The following is a 22,535-nucleotide window of genomic DNA, read 5'->3' as shown; positions in this document are numbered from 1 at the left end:
TCGCAGCCCCGCCCCGCGCCGGCCCCACGTGCAAGGCCCCACCCCGGCGCCCGCGGCCCTTTAAACACCCCCACCCTTACACATCACCACCCGCCCCCCCCCCGCCACCCGGACGGCAGCCGGAGAGGGACAAAACTCGTGGCGTACAGCCAGTCTCCTCCGCGGATCACGTCCCGGGCAGCCCGGCGCGAGGGGGCTCTCCACCCCCCGGCCGCAGGCCCCTGGCGCCCCCCAGCCCCCAGCGGCCGGGCAGGGGAGTGCGGGGCGGGGCCGGCGGCCGCGCGGATCTCCGCCGCCGCCCTCGCCGCCGCCGCCTCCGCCTGCCGCTCGGGCCGCCCGCTCGCCCGCCGCTGGGTGCGCTGCACGCGGGGGGCAGCCGCGGTGCAGAGGTTCATGCAGCAGCGGCGGCGGCGGCGGCGGCGGCTGCTGCTGCTGCTGCTGCTGCTGCCGCCGCGGAGGCAGACAGACCGGGCGCCGCCGCCGCCGCCGCCGCCGCCCTCCCCCGGCTCCATGCCGCCGCCGCCGCCGCCGCCGCCGCCTCCTCCTCCTCCTCTCCGGCGAGGGGCGGGGGGCTCCGGCCCCGGGTGGGCACCGCTCCGCGCAGCGCCGCTCCCCGCTCTGCCCTCGGCGGGGGCGCCCGCCGCCTCCTAGGAGCGCACGCTCCGCGCGCCCTGCCGGAGAGAGAGGGGCGGGCGTGGGCGGGGGCCGGCGGGCGGGCGTCGGGGCGCGGGGACCCCGCGCGGCGGCCGGAGGAGGGGGCTTCCCGGGAGGATGCCCGGCGGCGGCTCCCCGCTCCCAGGGGCGAGCTGAGCCGGACCGGGAGCTGGCGGCGCGTCGCCATGCCGGCGTGACGGGCGCCCCCGGCTGCCCGCGCGGGCCCCCGCGCTGCCCCACGCCGCGCCGCGCCGGCGCCGGGCGGCAGGATGGGCTGTATCCAAAGCATCACCTGCAAGGCGCGGATCCGGCGCGAGAACATCGTGGTGTACGATGTGTGCGCCACCATCGACCAGTGCCCCACGCGCATCGAGGAGACCTCGCCCATCGTCCTGCGCTACAAGACCCCCTACTTCAAAGCCTCGGCCCGCGTGGTCATGCCCCCCATCCCCCGCCACGAGACCTGGGTGGTGGGCTGGATCCAGGCGTGCAACCAGATGGAGTTCTTCAACACCTACAGCGACCTGGGCATGTAAGCGACCGGCGGCGCGGAGCCGGAGCGGGGTCCCTGGCCCCGTCTCTCCTCCCCACCCCGACCCTCCTCCTCAGCTGCTTCTTAGCGCTCTCCCCATCCTCTTTCTAAACCTTCCTCCCGCCTCCTCTTCCACCTCCCTCCTCCCTGCGCTTTTGTTTCAGTGACAGGGCGGGTGTAGGGAGGCTCCTCGCGAAGGCATTTTCTCGTGGTTTGCTTCTGACTCCCCGTGAACGCGAGGAGGAGGGCGCGGGGCGGCGAGAACGCGACAAGGAGGGTTCGAGAGACGGGCGTGGGGGTGGCTGGCGAGTGCCCTGGGAGTTTCGGGGAGCCGTCTGGGCTTGATGGGGCTTCCCGGGAAGAGTTTGGGGGGACCTGTGGAGAGAGGAGTGGAGTGGAGCGCCGGGGGCGCACCGGCTGTGCCGCGCGTCCTTTGGAAAAGCCCGAGAGGGCTTGGAGGAGAAGGTCCCGGGCGTCCGAGCGGGACTTGCTGGTTCTGCCCCTGTTCCCTCCGCTGTTGAATTCGAGCCCTTGTGCCCCAGGCCGGGAAGGCTGCAGGCGTTTCCATTCGGAGCCGCAAGCCCGGCGGAGCCGCCTCTCTGGCTCGGCGCCCTCTGGACGAGTTGTGCGGCGGTGGGGAGCGGGAAGGCACCTTGTGCGAGCGGTCTGGGGCTGGCGCGGCGCGGGGTTTTCCTTGTGCTCCGGGCAAGTACACGTCTCCTGGCTGTCCAGGGTCCTTACTTGCTCCAGAACTTTACTAATTGCGGCGCCGCGAGGGATTCCCCAGCGCCCACCGGCGAATCCAGTCGGCGAGCTGGGAGCTCTCCAACTTCTTTCAGCAGCGCTGCTCGGTGCGCGCGGGGCTGGGCGGCTGCGGGGAGACCCAGCACCGCGGCGACTCCGCGGCCGCAACCGGAGCCCGCAGCCTGCCCCAGAGCCGCAGGCTGCGGGCTGTCGCGTCCAGGACTTTTTAGTTACTCACTTTGCTTAACTCCCCGCCAGCCTCCTTGCAGAAACCGACTCTGAGCGGTTGGCGACCACAGTGGCTAAAAGGTTTGGGGCCTGCATTCTACCTGCGCTACGGTGTTGGTCTGGAACACCCTAATTAGCCTGCGGCCTCTAGAGAAACCCTCTTCTGGAAACCCAGCCTCATTTCATTTATTAACCGGGGACTCTGGAGCTCCCAAGATTCATCCATTGAATATATGGGGCAAGGGAGTTTCTATTTTGAAAGGCCAAACGATCTTTTTTTAATGGCAGCTTGCAGGGTTTTTAACTGCACTCTGAGAGCATGTAAGTTAACACTAGTCATGGGTGCTAAAAGAGATTTTGACAGGTTGTTTTGTTCTCCCTGCCTTCCCCTCAAAGAGTTTGAACTTTTCTCTTTAATCATAAAAGCTGAGGGCTGGAGAAAGCTCATTCCTAGTGAAGATGTGCGAGAGCCCAGTTTCTTCCTATATGCCTCTGTTCACTGTGTTCTTATCTTTCTGGAAGACAGCTGGATGTAAGAAATGGGGGACATATTATTTTGGGTGAATCATGCCATTTAAAAACACACCCTCCAAAGGATGATTATATCTGAATACATGGGTCTCTTAAAGCTGTTCTTTTAGAAACCCATTATTTCCAGCGAAGTCAGAGCAAGCCCCAGACCAGGCAAAGGCCTTCCCTCTTGTCCTGGCCCCGATGGTGATGTACACCTTGCCCAGGTGGGTGGGGATCGGAGCAGTAATTGCAGTCTGGGGCCGATGCAGAGGAGGCCAGGAGGGACTGAGCAGAAACAGCCTCATTTTTCCCCGGACTACACAGCCAGGTGTCTCTGTTGCTTTGTATCTCTTGTGAATCAGTAAATCAAAAGCAAACAAATCAATAATTTCTTTCCATAAAAGAAAACATATCCCACCTCAGGAAAAGCTGAGTTGAGATATAAACAGACATAGTAGTCGGACTTCCTTGAATCTGGGGGACAGTGTGTCCACCGTGGAACCAGCTTCAATGGGGATGAACTGGTGTTGGGTCTGAGGGGCACTTATTCCCTGACCTTTCCTTGCTGAATTCTTGCCTCTGGGGCTTGGAAAAGAGCTTTGCTTTTCAACTGCTACTATCAGTATTTTAAGATTCTCAGTGTTCATATTGATGCATGGAAGCAAAATAGTGCCCAAGATATCATGAAGCATATTATTGGAGATCTGGGTCCAGAGTCCACCTGTTTTCATGGTTGCAATAATTGCTATGTTTAAGCATACTTTGGAGCCCAAATTGGATTGAACCCATCTCCACAAAATGTGTATGCCCTGAAAACTTAGCCAGGACAAACTTTTTAATGGGACCTCATATTGCATGGAAGTCTTCACAATCTGTTGGTTATTACCCACTTTAGCCAGTATCTTGAGTGGGGGGATAAAAAATACCACAGGCTGAATTTTCACCCCTCTGCAATGCTCTTGTTACATGAAGCATGGTATGATCAGAGGGTATAGGTTAGAAAGCTGCCTTTTCAGCATTTTAAAAGGGACTGCCAGAGGAAATCCATAATTTAAAATGGCAAGAAACTTCTAGTGACAGGCTTAAAAGAAAACATGAGCTTTTGTGGTTTAAAGTTTCAACATTTCCAAGAAGGAGTAGGTTTCTGAAGGAGCATTTGAAATAGTTGATGATCATGATGGCCCGAGCTTAATTTGAACTTGAACTCAAGTGACTTGGAACATTCTCACATGATTGCATAGAACCCAGGCTGGTGAATACTTATGTCCTCTATTTATTTCTCCTTTGGCCCTGGTGAACCCCGCTAATGCAGCCCTGGTCCAAGTCTTCATTTTTAGGGAATGAAGGGCCTCTGGTTTTTCGTCAATCATCCCATCAATAAACAAATATTTATCAAGTGCCTCTCAGATCTGGGCACCAGCAAAGAAAGCAAAGGACCAAGCAGGCAGCTTCATAGTTCCTCAGTGTAGGAGGGAGGGACACAGGCAGAACAAGCCTTTGCTCCCAAGCAGTATAGGAGAAATCTGGAAAGAGGGGTGGGAAGCCAGGCAGGGTTTTCTAGAGGCAGAAGGACTGGAACTGGATGTGAGCAATGGATAAGATTCAGCTAGACAAGGAGGGGGACTCATTCTAAGAGGGAAGAACAGCAAATATATGGGGGCAGGAAAATATAAGGTGTCTTAAGAGAGTATAAGTAGGCCGGAGTGGAGCTTTCAAGTAGGAGAGCAGTGGGAGATGAGGTCCGAAGGCAGGCCAGGGTCTGTTGGGAAAGGCCTAGGACAATATGACCTGGAAAGGAGAAGGTTGAGGTCAGGTCTTCTGAACCAGTGTGGAGAGGCTCTTCCTACTTTCTTCATACCTCTGGGCCATGCAGCGGCTTTTCAACAGAGACATAAAACCTTTGTGATGGAACAGTTTTGAATGCTAGAGTATGCCACCCAAGAGGTTTCCTGAGTGAGGTTTGAACAAAGAGTGGGGTTCATGTGTCAAGGATGAATGAGGTGAAGCCGAGGTCAGAGGGAGGACAGGCAATGGCTAATGGAGTTTCTCCCCACTCTCTCTGAGCCCATGTGCGTCATCTTCTAGAGCTGTAAGGGAATTGTGGTCAGCCCAAGGCTGGGAGACCCTTGGCCTGGGTGAAACTTGCGGAGGTCAGAGCTCACTCCTGCCTGTCTCTACTCCTCCTTGGGAGTCAGTGTTGATGAGAAGTTGACCCTACCTGCCCACCTTTGTTGCCTGTTCAGTCCAATCCAAGCTGGTTTCTATCCATTCCAGAATTGTTCTGGCTCAGTTTGTGACTTCCATGTTACCAATCCAGCAGATGCTTTTGAGAGACACTCGCTATTTCAGCAATATTCCGCATAGTTGACAGCTTCCTCCATCTTGAATCACTCCCATCTTTTAGCTTGATGCTATTTTTCTAGCTGTTTCTCTGTCTTACCTCAGAGTACAGTTCATGAGGACCTTACTCATTGGATCCTCTCCCTGGGTAATTTTATCCTTCCCCATGGCAGTCGACGCTCTGTGTGATGCGCAGTCACCTGCGGCATTGTGTGTGTGTGTGTGTGTGTGTGTGTGTGTGTGTATCGGTCGGTGTACAATTTCCCCTTTGGCTGTCTCAAAGACATCTCAGGCTTAATGTACCCAAACTGGAACTCCTGACTGCCACTCCGGCTCCCTCCCCAAATCTGCATCTCCACCGATCCTCCCCCATCTTGGTAAAGAACACCTCCAGCCCCTGAGCTGCTCAGGCTGAACCATGTGTGTCATCCTAGATATTTTCCCACACGTCCAGTCCATCATCAAACCCCCCTGGTCCCGTCTCTGGGATAGCTCTGTCATCCAGCCACCACTCCGCGTCCACTCATATCCTCACAGGGAGGTCACCGTCCGCTATCGCCTGCTCCAGCAGAGGATTTCCAGCCAAACTTCCCACCTTCATTCTTGCTCTCCCTCCAGTCTCTTCCCCACACAGTGGCCAAGTGATAGTTTCAAAATGTAAATGTTATCACTTTCCTGCTTAAACTCTTTTACTGACTTTTCATTGTAAAAGGTAGGAAATGTGAAGGCCTCGTCCCAGTCTCCGAATTTTCTGTTCTTAAGCCATGTCAACCTGTTTCCACTTCTAAAAAAAAAACAAAACAACAAACAAAACAGCTTCTTTATCCCAATTCAGAACTTTTCCTTGTGCTGCTCTCTGTCTGAAATGCTTTTCTTGCCCATCCTTTTCTAGCACATTCCTACTCCTTATTCAGGCCTAAACCATTACCTCCTCAGAGGCCACCCGGATTTCACAGTTTAAATTAAGGTTCTTCTGTTCTCTTGAATGAGACACTATTCTTTTACTTGTTATAGTTTGTAAGAATGTAATTGTGTGTTTGTTTAACACCTGACCCTTCTGCTAGAATATAAGCCCCATGAAAGCAGATATTGTATCCATTTTATGCCCTATGAATGGTGCTTAGCTCCTAGCAGGCCCTCCATAAACATCTGAAAAATAAATGAGCCATTTTTTTCGGACCTCGAATAGTCTGTGTCATCTTCAACAAATCATGTCTGTCTTCAAAATCAGCTTTTTTTTTAAAGACTTATTTTTTTATTTGAGAGAAAGAGAACACACGGGGAGAGGCAGAGGGAGAGGGAGAATCGGAGCCAACTCGGTGCTGAGCACAGAGCCCAACACGGGGCTTGATCTCACAACCCTGAGATCACAACCTGAGCTGAAACCAAGAGTCGGATGCTTCACCGACTGAGCCCCCAGGGGGCCCCTCAAAATCAGCTTTTCCTATCACACCCAAGGCTAACCCAACCAAGCTCTTGAACTCTAGACGTCCCAGCCGTCACTTAGCACATACACAGTGTAACGCCGCTATGCTTTTGGGTCATTTCGTTCTGCGTTGCCCCGGCAGATCCGCTGCTCCTCAGCGCAGGGCTCCCGTCTGTCACTTCCTCTGCCTCCAGGTCTGTGCACGAGGAGCCGTGTTCAGCAAACACCCAAGCCTCACTTTCGCGTCACCTGAGATCAAGTGGCATTCGGTGTCTGCCCAAGGAGAGGCAACCCGGAGACCATGTCATAGCACCGTTCACCTGCATCACTGACCCGTGGTCTGAATCTCAGGACTGTGGGTGCTAGTACCCCGCTCCTTTGGGTCATTTGCCCCAAAGCTAGCAGTTTCCTTCGTGACCATGGCTACGGCTGCCTGCACGTGTGGTATGGCTTTGCATGTGGCCCTCCTCGATCATAGAGATGCCTCCTTCAGGCATCTGATGAGCCCCCAGGCCACTTGCACCAACACCCACCCTCCCCCCATTCCCATTACATCCCCGGATGGGGGGCTCATGACCTGGAAGGGGCTAGAGCTGCACTTCACCAGAAATGTCAGGGACTCCCAGTCGAGAGCATGAGATGAGAAACAGGATCCACTTCCCTCATGAGAGTCCTGAGTGCCCTTGAAGGGGAGCTGGCCTCACCCTTTGCCTCTAATCTTCTCCATCTCGGAGAGGAGGAGTGGCGGAGGATTAGCAGGTCTTATCAGGAAGCATTAAGCTCACTGGAGATAAAGCACAACCCTGGGGCTGGAAGGGATGGGAGTACCCAGAGGGGACATCAGGACAAGGGTTAGGAGGGGAGTTAAAAATGAAACGCGGCTCGTGTAACCCAGATGCTACAATTCAGCCGGGCACTGGGTGGATGGGGACAGCAGGGTGTCAGTGACCATCCACCAGGCAGCAGAGGCAAAAGCTGTCTGCAGGTGCTTCGTGTTCCGGGTGAAGAGAGAAAGCTGGCGATTGGGGAGGGGACTGCAGACTCCAGTGTGGGGCACAAGATCCCAAATATCCCTTGCCCTCCGATTTGTCCAGCACTCGGATCTTGGCTGACCCTCCGCCGACCCTGGGAGCTCCATGCTGTCAGTGTGCCCATCTTCCTGAGGAGAAAACTGAGGCTCACGGAGGTCAGAGGACATGAGGGCACAAGCCTAGCCGGTGGCGGCACGGGGACTGGCTTCGGACCCTGTACCCTGCCTGTCTGTGTGCTGCCACGGCTCAGCCCGGCAGTGGTGGGGACCGGCCAGCACCCCATTCCCGGCAGCACTAGAAAACCTCGCCCTTACGGCTGCTGCGGCCTGGGGCCTCCTGGTGCTTCAGCGCTCCTTGAGGGGGGGGCTTGGGTTGCCCCGCGGCCCCGGGTCGCTGATGCGGTAGCTCCTTTCTCATGCGGCCGCTTGGGTCGGATCACAGAGGCGCTGCCTTTTCTGATGTGTTAACACTAAACAGCCCCGAGAAGTGGCCGCCGTTTATGAATGGCTGTCACGAGAAGAGAAGTGACGCGAAGTCAGCGGTAACCGTTCTGGTGACCACTCCCAGCCAGGCAGGGCCCACGTGGTGCCGGGGTCCCTGGGAGGGGTCGGGGCGCACACGCCAGCTTCAGAGAGACCCCCACATGGTATTGGGGGAGCCGCCTGCCGTTCTCACCGGGACTCCCAAATCAGCCAGGTACCCTGGAGTTGTCGCAGTGGGTTTTAGAAAGAGGGGTGCCTGTGTCCAGGTGGCGGGAGAACTGTCCGCATCCAGGAAAGCCTCCCGAGTCTGGGAGGTGCGCTCCCGAAGGGCCCCAAAGGGAGGCGGAGGAGATGACCTGAAAGGTCTCGGTGCCGGGTGCTTTCCACACAGGGCCGCCCGGGACATCTCAGCAGCCGGGGGGGCTACTCCTGTGGCAGTGAGGTTCAGTAGCTGGCCCGGGGCCTCAGCCGGCCAGCAGCCCCGCCAGGAGCCCAGGCCCCGGCCACCCCTGGCCCCCTGCTCTTTCTGACCCGCTGCCTGCTCTCCTAGGAAGGAGGCGCTCAGAACTCGCTCTGCAAAATATCGCTGTCCCTCTACAGTTCCCTAGTCTTTTCCAGAACGGTCCTAGCTGTAGCGTGTTTCTCTGATTCATGCGTTTCCTCACTCCTTCGGAAATGGAGAGAGTTGTTCCGAGGTCAGGGGCGCGGACGTCTCAGAGCTCCCGCTGAGAGTGGCGGTAGACATTTGCAGCGACAGTGGCTCTTTCTGGGGGGTGGGAGGGACAGAGAAGGCAGCCCCCAGCTCTCAGGGACCCCGAGCCGGCGTCTGGGCTGCAGATTTGAGCCCTGGGCCGCCTCCTCCAGGAGCTTCCTTGGGGGTCCCATGTCAGCCCTGATGGTCACCAGCAGATAGTGACCCAGACCCCTCAGTTCCTGGACTTCAGAGTCTGTTCGTCCCTCAGATTCTCCAGACCATCGCTGTTTGGACAGATGATCGGGAAGAGAAAGAAGACCCACTTCTGGTGGCGGAAGGACCCTTGGCTCACAGGACCGACATCCCTCTGGCTCCTGGGAATTCTGGTACTGTTGTTCCTTTCCCAAGGCCGCCTCAGGCCACCATGTTAGCCCTGCGGACCCTTCTCCCTCATTAGGCTCCGGTATGCTAGCCAGATGGAACCAGTGGCTCACGGTGCCGGCTGAAGATAGGGCCGCTGGCTCCCCAGCGCCAGGGTTCAGGTCAGAAGACCTGGGTTCGAGCACCAGTCACGTGACCTTTAGCAGATGCCTTAACAATTCGGTGTTTGCTTTGCACGCATGTCACTGGGCGATGAAATCTGTCCTGTCACCGTCACTGGGGGGTAAAGACCGTGAAAGAGCTCTCCACACTGAAATGTGCTGTGCACGCATTATTGTTATCACGATGGAGCGTGACTCTTGTCACTAGAGGATGACTCTCAGTCAGCTTCAAGGAACAGGGAGGTCACGGCTGTGGCCCTGTGGCTTCCGGGCAGAAAGGCGTTCAGACTCTGAGGATGGATGGGTCCCAGACGGCTCAGCTGCTGTTCCCTGGCCCCGCTCAGAGCTGGTGGGGAGGAGAAAGGCTGGCTTTGCCCACAGGGAGCCAGGGCTGTTTTCCACACATACTCAGCGGTGGGTGGTGGCTACCCCTCGTCTCACCCAGAAGTCACCCTCCCAGATCTGCTCTGAGCCGTGGGCTCTGGGCGGCATGCAGGACCCCTGAGCACTTCCAGTTCCTGGACAGGATGCCTGCAACTCAGCCATATCCTTGCGGGGACTCCCCACCCTGTCCCGGGCCCTCCTGAGGTGACAGTGTCAGTCAGATGAGAAGCCTAGGACTTGGGGACGATTCTAGAGCGTGTAAGCCATGCTGTTCCAGCTCCGGAAGGAGCCGTAAGCTGCAGACTTCGCAACCCAGGTGGACAGATGGGACCAATGAAATGATTTGCATCCAAATTATTGTTAATATGTCTGCTGTCATAAATATATTTTATTCTCTCCATATAAAATGATTTTGTCTCTTTATAAGAAGTCTTCATATAATTAACCGGACGATAATCATGAAACATATTTAGAGCAACCATTCCCATTTTACATGAGTAAGTGGGGGCCTGAAGAGATGAAAGAGTGTGCTCAAGATCACCCTGGCAGGCCTGCGGTGGGGCAGGCCTGGGGTCCAGGCCTCTCAACTCCTCCCTAGTCCCTCCCTGTGCCAAGTGCACAGTCGGCCGACCCCGGACAGGAGCTGGGGACAGGAGCGGTCATCCTTAGAGCCGTGCACATTGGGCACCTCGGGCCAGTCAGGATTTGTGGCCTCTAAAGACAAGAGAGGGCAGATAGGAACATCCCAATGTATTCAACAGAAGCAAAGAGAAACGTGCAGGCTGTCAGATTACAGTGAAATAAATAAGACCGTGGTGTCTGATGGCACCTCAGTGGGGTTTCTGGGACAGGCCTGCCTCAGAAAGCCTCTGGCTGGTGCTCTCTCTTGGGGCCTGATCTTTCCAAGCTGGCTTTGGGCCTGTGCCAGGCTGGGGTGCTCAGAGGCTGTCAGAGGTCTGGCTAATGGGGAGTAATAAACCAGCATCCTCGGTCAGCATCTTGAAGGGCAGGTGGGCTGAGGAGGTCGGGGCTTCTGGGCATGAGTGGTGGCCGAGACACGCCTTGGCAAGTTGGGAATGGCCAGAAACAGGCCAATGAGATGTCGCTTTGCTCTGGGCATGGGGGTAGGGGACCGGGGTCAGGTGCTGGGGTGTGTGGGGACCACGAGGCTGGAAGGGGACTCAGGCTGGTTCTGGGAGAGCAGGATGCCGCCCTGTCTTCCTCCTCCTGAGGGCCACCAGCTGAGCCTCCATTCCCAATGGCAGTGTCCACACCTGAGGCTGGGGGACTCAATTCAAAACCAGATTTTTTTAAAGGGACTGAAATAATTGAAAATCTGTTTCAAATGTTCATGAATAACCTTCACATTTTGTTAAGAAATTTGTGTCAGAAAACTAAACCCACACTCCCAAGATTTCTTCATGGCCTTTGGAGCCAGGGAGCCTGTCTGGTGCTGGGCCCCATGTGGGCTTTAAGGAAGGAGCAGGTATTTGCCTATTGTCTGTATCCCCATGAGGCCATAAGCAGCTTACTCAACGATACTCAGCCATTTGTTGAACACGCATTTCATGCTAAATGTGCCGTGTGCACATCTGTGAAGTGAGGCTGTTACTTTCCCCGAATTAGAGATGAAGAAACTGAGGCCCGAGAGGTTGACTCACTTGCCTGGCATTGCCCAGCTAGTCGGTGACAGCCAGGATTAGAAACCAGGTTTCCGGAGACTCCGTGACGTTATGCTGCCTCATTAAGGGGTGAGTGAATGAATGAACCAATAAATGGATAAGGGGGTGCTCAGGATATTGCCTGAGCACTTGCTTTTGTCCTTCCTGAGCAAACCTGGGGAACAAAGGGTTTAATCAGATTGGAAATAGCCAGCCTCCTCGCCTCCCAGCTGGTTTGCTCAGCTGGTCAGGACATGACGTTAATGAGACTGGGGTCTTGGGGTCGGACCCAAGGGACCCTCTCAGCACCTGAGTTCGCATTCTTTACCCTGCCAGCTACCAGCTACCAGTCACAGCAGAGTCTAGATTCAAGAGAAACACCCAGAAAAGTGCAGGTAGTGGGTCAGCAGAATCATCCATGAGTCGCAGAATGTTAAGGCAACGTGGGAACTCATGAGCCCCCTGCTCATCTTAACAGACGGTGACCCCGAAGCCCAGAGAGGGGCCATGACACAGCCAGTGACCCAAGTCCTTCCGACCCCGGGCACCCCTAGTCCGTAAAGTAGTAATTGGGTCACCACATCCTATTGTTTCATCCCTGCCCCCACCGCCCCATTCCCTGTTTGCTGACGGTCCAGGTTTCTGGGCAGAGATGCCCAAGAGAGGAAGCAGCCCAGAGTCCAGGAAGGGCCTGGCCCTCGGCAGCACAGGGAGGAACTCACATCAGCCCAAGGGATGTCTACACAGTTGCCAGGAGCAGAGAGACCAGCCTCTTCCCAGTGTCCATAGACAGTGATTAGCACGCAGGAAAGGCGAGGGTCTCCCCAGAGGTACCCATCACAGGTGGCAGGAAATGGGAGGGTTTGGCAGCTGAGGGAGGAGGGATGTGTGGAGAACATGAGATTCTGCCTGGGTGCCCAGCAACTCAGAATCCCTTTCCCTTACCTCCCCACCTCCCTCGCACTCAGGGCCATACATGGGCCCCCTGGTCCGCTGCCCACACTCAGGCAAGGTAGCTTCATGGCTCCTGGCAGGTCCAGAAGAAACAAGATCCAAGTGGTGTCAAAGGTGACAGATTGTGAGGGGCCGGGGGCCCTCCCCTGACAGCAGGGCTCAGCTGGGAGGCTCCTGGGGAGCAGAGCAGATGGGGCAAGTCTGAGAGGGATATCCTAGCAGCCTGGAGACTCTGTTTCTGTTGTGGCTTTTAGTTGGGTTTCTCTCCATTTTTTGTTTCTTATATTTTGTTCACTTGAAGCCTTTTAGCACAGGGCATGATCTAAGTGTGCTGGCTGCTTACTCTCAATCAAGGAGGGAGGGGCGGAGGGGAACAGAAGCAGCCGGTCAAGGTCAACACCCAGTTTGGTGGGATTTAAGGGGGGTCTAAAGGAAGGACTGCAGAGGGGCCACGTGTGCCTCCGAGCAGCCTATCACCTCGGCCCATCTGGTGGCTCCAAAGCTCTGTCTTCACACCACTGCAGGCTGCCCATCATGACGCCTCTGGAAATTCTGAACAACATCAAGTGGTCTGCCTCCCCCTGACACGGTCCTGTTCCAGCCTGGGCCTCCCTCTCAAAACTTGCACGGGGACCCACCTCCGGCCCTCCCTGGAGGATGAGGTACCTTCAGATCTCCTGGCCTAGTTTCAAGTCCCTGTCCCTGTCCACCATGTGCACCATCTCTCTGTCTATGTCAGCATTTCCCTGCCTGGTTTCTGGCCCTCTGCTCATCTTGGGCCAGTCACCCTGTCAGGCTGCTGGGCCTTAGCCAGATGCCTGCCCCTGGCCCCTGTCCTCCTGGGTCCTCTCTGTCGGACTCCCTTTCTTTCTCTCTGAGGTAGGACAGAGAAATGCAGAGAGGGTCCCAGCCAGAGGATCATGCTGTCCTTTGCCCTGGGAGGCCGTGAGCCACCCTGTCCTTCGCATACCCTCTAAGCCTGCACTCTTCCTCTCGTGGAGGGTGGGGGTGGGGGTTTCAAAAGCCACGGAACGATTTTTATAAAGAAAACTGTTTGTGACTTACAGGGGCAACTAAACTAGAGTTCTGGAAGTCTGGCAAGGCAGCTGGAACCTGGGCCAGACCAGAGGACCTGGGACATCACAGAGTGGGTGGACCAGGGAGGGGGCAGACTGATGCTCCAGCCTCCAGGGCCGGGCCACTCACAGAGGTCTGTCGCAGAGGGATGGGGTAATGAAAGAAGTTGAAGAACATGGTTCACTGCCCTTGTCCTCTTGGCGGCCATCAGAAAGGCCTGGGTGTCAAGAGCAGACCCTAAGATTGGGAAAGAGGACGATTGATGGGGTGTGGACAGGGCCAAGGGAAGCCACAGACAGCCTGGTTCCTGCCCAGCGAGGCCAAACTCTTAACCTTTTGTCCGGCCCTGCCTTCCCGGGGGGTGAACTTGGGAGACCCAAGCAGGGCTGGTGCTGATCTCACCCCCACCCCGATGCCAAAGAACAGCCCCCCTCAGCCTTCTCTGCTGAAAGCCCCCAGGGTAACAGTCTCTGGTCAGGTAGCTGAGCCGAGCGGCCCCGACTAAGGGGTGCCTGAGATGGAAGGGAGGGTTGGGGCTGGGCACCCCAAGGCGGCCCCCACTGTGGCGAAGGTGCATCCTCCTGCACTGGCCACTGTCTCTTCTTCTCTCAGATGTCTCAGAGAGAGCTCATCTTTTCAGGGCCTGGGTCCTCCAGAGCATCTCACCATCTGGGTGTACATGGGGGGCCACTGAAGACTCTCAGAAATGGGACTGTTGCATGATGAGACAAAGGGTCAGACCTGAAGGTTGCCTAGAAGGGGTCATTGTGCAGATTTGGAGCTAAGGGCCCCTTTCTCCTGCAGGAGCCACCAGGCCCTCGGCCTAGAATGGAAGGGGCGATGCAGCATCGGGCCACCTGATAAGGTTTTCACAGAAGCCTTGGCCGTCAACCTTTAACCTGGGGATCTGTGCAGACTTTTCCATTAAGCAGCCAATTCTCTTTAGCCAAATGGCTGAAGGGTCGCGCGGGCTCAGGACTTGAAGCCGGGACACTTGGGCACCGCACCCTCTGGGAATGGCTGGTGAACACTCGGGGCTTCAGATGGTTTCCTCTCTGCTCACATCGCGCCACCATTTCTTCAGACTCAGGTGGAGGAGTCCGAGGCCAGGTACCCCCAGGCTGGACAAACAACCACCACTGAGCCAAGAAGAGTAGGGATGCTTTTGGATCAGCAGACGGGTGTGTTTAGGTCTTCACTCCAAGAAAGAAATCCATCCTCACTTGGATGCTGAGAGGGGTTTTTCTAAGATTTACTCTCAGCATCTGGTGTTTCTTGAAATGTCTGGGCATCAGAATTAGGATCTAGAATTTCACCTTGGTATTTACGACTTGCCACAAAAAAAAAAAAAAAAGGAAAAGCATTTTGGAATGCTTTCATGCTATTCCAAAAGAGCAAAGACATTGAAAAAGTATTCTATTAGAAACATCTCTTGTTAAGTGGAAGCAGAGTCGCCAGAGAGAAGGAAGTGGGTATAGATGGTGGGACTGGTCAAGGGCTAAGTATATCCAGAGTTCAAGAGCACAGACCTGCTGACAGGGTAGCAGCGAACTCTTGAGCTGTTACAGCTCGACCTGCAATCATTTCCAGTCTCAACGATCCAGTTTCTTCTGTCCTGCCATCCCTGTTTGTCAACATTTTGATACATGCATGACCCAGGATGGAACTGAGGTGGATCGCCCTGACCCCTAGCTCCTTGGCGAAAATGAACTTCCGTACAAGCTCAGCATCTTAGCTCTGGGTCACTCCATCTGACTTCTGAATATTCACTATTTATGTCCATAAGATCCAACTTGTTAGTTGTGTTGTGCGAATGTTCTGTGTTCCTGCCAAGTTTTATCTGCTTGCTCTATTCGTTACTGAGAAGGTCTGTTGAAACTTCTCTCCATGCTGGTGTGTTCATGCCTCTCTTCCTGCAGAGTACTCCAGTTTACTTTGTACATTTCGAGGCTGAGCCTGCCTACTTCTTCGGTTTTGCTTCCTCTTCATGTTTGGCCTCTGGGGGATCTGTTTTGCAAGCTCAACCACGGATTCCATAAGAGATCTGTAATGGAGGGTTTTTCAAGATATTTATTTAACTACATTATGACCTCCTTACTAGGTTCTTCTGTTCCTTAACTATAGGCAAAAAAATAAATAAGCTTTTAGGGGCTACTTTTTCTGGTTTGAAGGAATATCTTTCAAAGCAAGCTGCTTGTCGAGGCAAGGCCCTTTGGTAAAAAGACCTGAGGTTTCTTAGCACCCCCACCGTTGGGAGTGGAGAGAGGAGCCACAGCATGGTGAGGATCTTGGATAGAGGGAGTCTGGCAAGACCCGTACCGTGCACCGGCCACAGCCGACGAAGGCATACTGCTGTCTCAGTGACTCAGTTTCTCTGCGGTGTTGTGACTCTGCCCAATGACTGTGGCATTGGTCCCCATCTGTACACACTTCAGGGCCCCAAGTCTGCCTTGATGACCCAGAATGTTCTGCTGGAGAGGAAGCTCTTGAGGCCCTGTCTGAGCACAGCCATCCGCAGTGTCCCTCCGGAGCATCAGCGACTCAAGGATTTGCTCCAGGTTGCTCTGCTCTTCTTCCCTGGGCCTGACCCCGAGGCTCATTTTGCACTGGCATTCGGCCCTTGGCAAGTGGTGAGCTTGTGTACCTCCTTCTCTTCCAGATGGTTCTGAGAAGGACCATCAGGAGGAGGGAGGGGCGGGGAGGCAACACTGGCTGCTATTTCGAAGGCGTAACCAGGGGCCCCCGGGAAGGCACCCATGCCTGGCATCGCCCGGGCACTCCTCGTGCTGAGTCGCCGGGGCGTGGGGACAAGGCTGGGGGCTCCCTGCGTCCAGCTGCTCTGGGGTATGGAGATCTCAAGGCAGTTGGGGGTCACATAAAACTAGAATCCGGTGACAAAAGGCGAGGCTGGAAGTTTAGTATCTACCAAAGTGTTTTTCTCTAGGTACTTCCGCTGAGGCTCAGACTTGCTCTTAGAGCTCATGCCGTCGTTGTCCATGTAACAAGGGAGAAAACCCAGGCTTGGGAAACTTAAGTGATTTGGCAGGTTCACGCAGTCAGGAAGTGGCCACACTTGCCACCTGATTTCACGTTGATTGCTCCCTCTCGGTAGCTGATGGTAGAAAAAGAAAAGGCGATAGAACTTTAGAAGCTGGAAAGACTGAGAGCTCCCCAACGCGACTGCTTTATTTCTCAGGTGCAACAATAGCACAGGTATGAAAAGAGGTCAAGGTCATACAAACAGCTGAGTGGCAGACTAGCTGAGATCCTCCAAGGATGGAGTCTATTGTCAAACATGTCTGTTTTTATAACAATTCTGTATATTTAATTTTTTATGCAAGCTTATCATTCCTCGGAGAAACACACTCCATAACGCAGTGACGGTCCTCAGGAATGACCTCGCCTGGACAGGTGCTGTGTCGGGAGCGTGGGGTCTGAGCCTCCCCTCTCAGCTGGGCCTCCAGGCTCCGAGGGGCAGAATGAGTTGTCTCCTCCCTCAGGTGCAGGGGTGCCCGTTGGAGATCTGAGCTGCACCTCCCCCATCTGACTGGCATGCGGTCATCCATTCGTTTATTGGTTTGCCAGCCGATAGGCACAGGACGAACCTGACCCAAATGTGTCTCGTTAATACTCGCTGAAATTCACATTATCTCCGTGAGACACATAAAGAAACTGAGGCTCTTCAAAGATCGTGTACTTTGCCCAGACTCACCGTGCTGGATCCAGAATTGAACACCAGGTTCAAAGGACTCTGAAGCTATGCTTCTGACCAGCAGGATCAGCACAGCATTCCTAGTACTACTGCCTGACCTAAGAGAGGAAAAGCAACCCTAAGATGCCAAGCAGGGCTTGCAAAGGCTGGGAGCAGCAAATAATTTGAACACCTAATCACAGAACCATTGCAAACATTCTTACCAAACTGCACGTACATGAGAGGGAGGTCAGGATTTTTCCGAAAGCCAACAAAACACTCTTTAAACAAAAATTATCAAAGACTTGTGCTCTTTGTGTTCGTAGCTCTTTGGACCCCTCACACGGCACCTTGCGTTCAGGTGAGGTTTGCACGTGGTGGAGTGGGGTGGGGCTGGAGATTCATTGTCCTTGTGGCGGCTGAAGCATTAGATTCCTGGGCAGAGGGCGCCGCGGTGGAGAAGGGCACGGGGCTCAGCCACCGGCCTCTTACCTCCTCTTTGACTGGAGGCCACATAGCATGAAAGAGCATGGGCTCTGAGCCCCCCATACACGGGCTATGTACGCAGCTCCGTACGTAGCTGTTACTAGCCGTGTGACTTCAGGCAGTTCAGGGACTTCTCTGTGCCTCTGCTTCCCCACCCATAACAGGGGGTACCTACTTCATAAAATTGTTAGGAAGATTACATGAGTTAACCTTTACAACATGCTTACAACAGTGCCTCATGCATTGCGGGTACCCTGTGATTTTGTTAAATGTTTTTAAAAATGGGTGAGGGGCGCCTGGGGGGCTCAGGTTAAACGTCTGACTCTTGATTTCCGCTCAGGTCATGATCGAAGGGTAGTGGGATGGAGCCCTGCATCAGTCTCCAAGCTCAGCAAGGAGTCTGCTCAAGATTCTCTCTCTCCCTCTCTCCAAATAAATAAATCTTTAAAAATTAAATAAAAAATGCGTGAACAAATAACTAAATGGACAAGTATTCATTGAATACCTGGTATGTGCCAGGAGCTATGCTAGGAAATCTTTCATCCCGTGCAGAAAATCTTGTGGTTGTGTACAAGCCCTTTTAAATCAGTCAGCTGGTGCTATTAAGCACCTGGATGCTTAGCACCATGGGGGGTCCACTATGGGGTTTGTAATCAGGGAGGCCTGCCTGGAGGAGGCGGAACCTGATAGACCGGTAGAGACCCCTGAAAGACTGCTGCAAGTTGCCTTTTCTCCAGGCAGAATTATACCAGTTCCCTAAAGTGTCCTTACCAGGTTCAAACTTGCTTATCCTTGGGACTCTGTTCCCAGAGAAGGTCTTCATGAGCGAGTAGCAGCCACGGGAGGACTTTTCATCTAGGCATTGTTATCCCAGCCTCGTGCCTGCCTTGGATCTCCAGAACCACAGCGTTCCCGTAAAAGAAGTCAGGTGTTACCTTCAACAGCCCCTAGGACTTTTCTGGCCATCCTCACCTCATGCCGAGCCCGCCTTCCCCGTCCTGGTTGTCAGCAAATTTCCCTTCCCCGTGTCCATCACTGCGCTTACTAGGCTGCACTTGGTTCTTTCCTGACCGCCTCTCCCAGAACGGATTTCCCTCTGTTTATCTCCGCCTGGATCTGCTGTCTCCTGAACCCCAGACCCAGAGCTCAAAGTCCCTGGATTAGATTATGAGCTCAGGATTTTTAGGAACCCTGATGCCTTTGTGTGCGTGCTTGGCTGGGGACGAGATCTACAAAGACAGAGTAGAGGGTCCTTATCCAAAAGTCATCAACTGAGCCTGAGCACTGAATACGGAGGAAGGCAAAGGACCTAAAGCTTCCAAGGGGAAGCTCAGGATAATAGGCTTTATGAGCAGAATGAAATGCATGCTAATGCTCAGGAGGCTGTTTACCTGTGCTGAGGTTGACAGAGATCCCCCCTGAGACCCATTCCCCATGATTTGTCCACTTTACCATCCTCCTGGCTTTCTGGGCTCTGAATTGGAATGTTAGCCTAATGTGCCACCCTGACCCAATAATCAATACGTTTAATTCAGAGATACAAAAAGCGATTCAGACAGGATCCTAAATAAACATAATGCTTTGTGGTCCCAGATGTCATAAAACCCTGAGTGGAGAAGGTAGACACTGGCCCTGGAGGTCAAAAGCCTCTTCAACAAAGTGGCCGTAGCAGTAACTGAAATGTCAGTCCGTTGAACTAAAGGCCCAGAGCATTCCCGTGAATTGTCCTCAGGGAAGATTCTGGACCTTCCGGGCCATGTTACTAATAACCATCCTTCATCTTGGTAATAGAAACTTACAAAGTGCTTTGGCTCATAACATTTCCTCTGCTCCTCACTGTAGCTATAAGAAGAAGGTGGGGAGGTATCATGTCTTTTTTGCAAATGAAGAAACCAAGACCCAGGAGAGTTATGTGACACGTCCAAGGCCAGAAGGCAAGGGATATGACCAGACAAGCTCCTTCTAACTCGTGAGGCAGGCTTTGTCCACTTTGCCATCCCTCCAGGCCTTGAGTTCTGCATTTGCGCATCAGCTTGATGGGCAGCCAACCAAGAAGAGCCAGTCACCTTTCATTTGGAAAACTTGCAGAGATGGGCTCCATTTGGTGCCAGAAATGTGTCTGACTTGAGCTTGTCTTTGACAATATGCAGATCCAAGATGGGCATTTTGCTGACTTTTGCTAAGATAATGCTCTGTGGCCTCTCTTAAAGTCACAAAGCAGCTGAAAGGGAATTTGAGAAAACATCTGACTCATCCTTCCCTCTCCCCCGGGAAACCCAGAATCAGGTGGGTGTCCTGTACGACACAGGCCCTTCCACATACACACCGCCCCTCCTTTGCCCATTGAAAACCCTCCTTTCCCCTTGAGAACCTGAGCAAAGTGCTGGTGCCATGAACTGTCCTCAGGGAAGGCATCTGGACCCGACCTGCAGAATGCTCTGGAAGGCAGGACACCAGACGTGCTCTGGGACAACTTTTTTGCCGTTCAGACAGGTTAATGAGACAGGTGGGAACACATCCAAAATGTCAAGTCTCGCCTGGGTTCCATGTTTAGGTGGCACCTCTGATTTGGAAAAACGAAAATGCTGGAAACAGTCTTGATGGAAAAGATGAGAGTCTGAGACAGGAGTGGCCATTCCTGCAGTCCTTGGCCTCCTGAGTCTGTGGCTATCAGACAGGGGTCACCTTCTTTGTTCCAGGGCCCCTCCAGGTGGCACCTCCTTTACCTTGACTAAGACAGATTCAACCCCGAAGGGCCCCCTACCACCTGTCTTCTCTGGCATAGTTGGAGAATCAAGGAACTAAAGTCTGCTGTGGGCCTTTGAAGTGCTAGTCCAGTCTAGGAGGTGGTGTGGAGTGCCCCCACTGCTCTCCCCATCTCTGGCTTTTTCAAAGAAACTCAAAACTACTCCTTTTCATAGGCAGGGGCAGGAAGAGAGGGTTGCTTTTTTTTTTTTTTTTTTTTTTTTGGTGGGAAGATGAATGAAGTCACAGAGCAGCCTCTGGGTGAGGTCCCATGGGGGAGAACAGAGAGGGAGTTTCTTCCATAAAGAAATGGCAGGTCCCTCCTTCGCCTGTGGGCTCTCTATCTTTGATGTGCTCTTTGCCCCTTGAAGCTGAAGATTCTGCCCTGAAGAAAGTTAGTTTATACCTTGTTACTGAAGAAAATGGCTGAGGTTTGGGAGATAAACAGCCGCCCACTCCCTGTCTGTCAAGAGCCACCACCGCTCAGATGAATGGGAGGCCTCTCTCTGCTCCCTCTCTGCTCCCCCTCTTCCCCTCCCATGAGGACAGCTAGCTTCCTCCTCCCCAGCCCTGCCTCCCCCGCTTTGGGAATTGAGCTAACCCTTTAGGAAATATTTAATGTTCATAGGCCTCTCTTGCATAGAAGCAGTTCAAAGTTTCTTGTGATCCTGCATTTAAATCCGTCTCTTTCATTTCCTACAAATTTATTGCCATCTGTTGATTTCATTCCTATGACACCCACATCAAGATCATTCATAAAGAGGAGCAGAGCCATTCCTAGACCCTTCCCTTACTCAGCACTTTCCCCCATCCAAATGCCTGAGCGTGCCTGGGTCTGTGAAAACATATTCACCCTCCCCCGCTTTCGGTCTCTCCACAAACAGACACACGCACGCACGCGCACACACAGTGCACACGCACACGTCGGACAGGCAGTTTTGAGTTTTAGTATTCATTTCCTGAATAATGAGAAGTCAGCACTCCCCAGTCCCTTTATCCTTTGAGAACCCAGGTTGCTGGACCCACTAATTTGGGTTCAGGATTCTTTGCTGCCTTTTGTCAGCGATTTTGCCTCATTGTCACTCATTCCTTCACAAAGCCCCCTTCCTTCTTTATTCTCATCACAGGTGAGTTAGCAGGTTGTGTCTCATCTGTCCTGCAGCTCCCGAGGGCCCCCCCCAGGCTTGGAGGGTTTGGGGAGGGACTAAATGAGGTGGCCCGAGCCCAGTGCTCAGCATAGGGCCTGACTCCTGTGAAGGGCTCCCCACAAATTATCGTTGGTATTGTTTTAGTGTCTGCCAGTCCTGTCCTTTAACGTAAATTTTGTCAGGTCTGCCCACCCTCTTCTCCCCATCTCTGCCCCCTCATGCAAGCCCCACCTCCTCTCACCTGCACCACTGCCTCCCATCTGGCCTCCCTGCCTCCCATCCCCAAGCCCTTCCCTCTGCCACCCATGTGCATCCAGAGTGGGCACCTCAGCCTATACATCTGATCAGCTCATCCTCCTACTTACAAGCCTCCTAAGGTTCTCCATGCCCTCCAAAGTAAAATTCACACTCCTTACCATCCTTACCAAGTAATGCCAAATGTCTGCTGGGGGGGTGGGGGGGAGGGCATCTAACCTGCCTCATCTGCTGTCCCGCCGTCCCTCCACGGGGCCTCAACCAGACCTGCAGCACAACGCATGTCGCCTCCAGCCAGTGTCCCCTTCCCTTCCGGAAGACACCTGTGCATCTCCCCAGAGAGCTTCCCTGGCATCCTCCCCCCACCCCAAGTCAGGATGAGCTCTCCCTCCCTCCCACCACCCCAGCCTCTATGGCACATTCATAGCCAGCATGTATGTGTTTCCTGATATTTCATAAATCTCCCCTCACGTGATCCTCACAACGATCCTGGGAGCTGTTACTATTATGGCCACCTCTGGATGAGGAACTTGAGACAGAGAAATGAAATGATTTGTTCAAGATCACACAGCTCTTTAGAGTTGGGATTGGAACCTGGGATCTGGCCCCAGAGTCTGCATTCATAACCACCAGGCTCTGTGGCCTCCTGTGATCGAACCATGGCCCTTTCTGGATTGAGCTCCTTGACCTAAGAAGACGTGTGCTACACGTTTGAATCCTGGAAGCCGCCACACTGCCCGGCTCCGGGTCAGAGCACATCTCCTTTCAGTTAACCCTTCAGCCAATCACATCCTTCTAGGCCTGTGGGACTCAGATTTAAGACTAACCCACCTGATGCGGCCAGTTGCCCACCCATCAATCCACAATAGGCCCAGAATGCCTTCTCGGTGTTCGAACCATGGGGTCAGAGACTTAGAAGACAAAGCCTCCACCCTTGGGGAGCTTGTG

The 22,535-nt window shown here is 54.1% G+C and overlaps 1 protein-coding gene across 2 annotated transcripts in view; it reads left to right on the top strand.

The window, feature by feature from the left end:
• The first annotated feature begins 886 nt into the window (after positions 1–886).
• FAM78B (family with sequence similarity 78 member B) overlaps positions 887–22,535 on the top strand; it is an 89,149-nt gene continuing 67,500 nt past the window's right edge. For both annotated transcript variants that reach the window (XM_032422082.1, XM_032422083.1), the window contains exon 1: positions 887–1,186. In XM_032422082.1, the coding sequence (XP_032277973.1) occupies positions 924–1,186 (263 nt within the window). In that variant the 5' untranslated portion in view covers positions 887–923. The remainder of the gene's footprint in view (positions 1,187–22,535) is intronic.

The sequence above is a fragment of the Phoca vitulina genome, unplaced genomic scaffold (genome assembly GCF_004348235.1).
Source record: "Phoca vitulina isolate PV1807 unplaced genomic scaffold, GSC_HSeal_1.0 scaffold26, whole genome shotgun sequence".
Lineage (NCBI taxonomy): Eukaryota > Metazoa > Chordata > Mammalia > Carnivora > Phocidae > Phoca > Phoca vitulina.
This window is presented reverse-complemented; position numbering and strand designations above follow the sequence as displayed.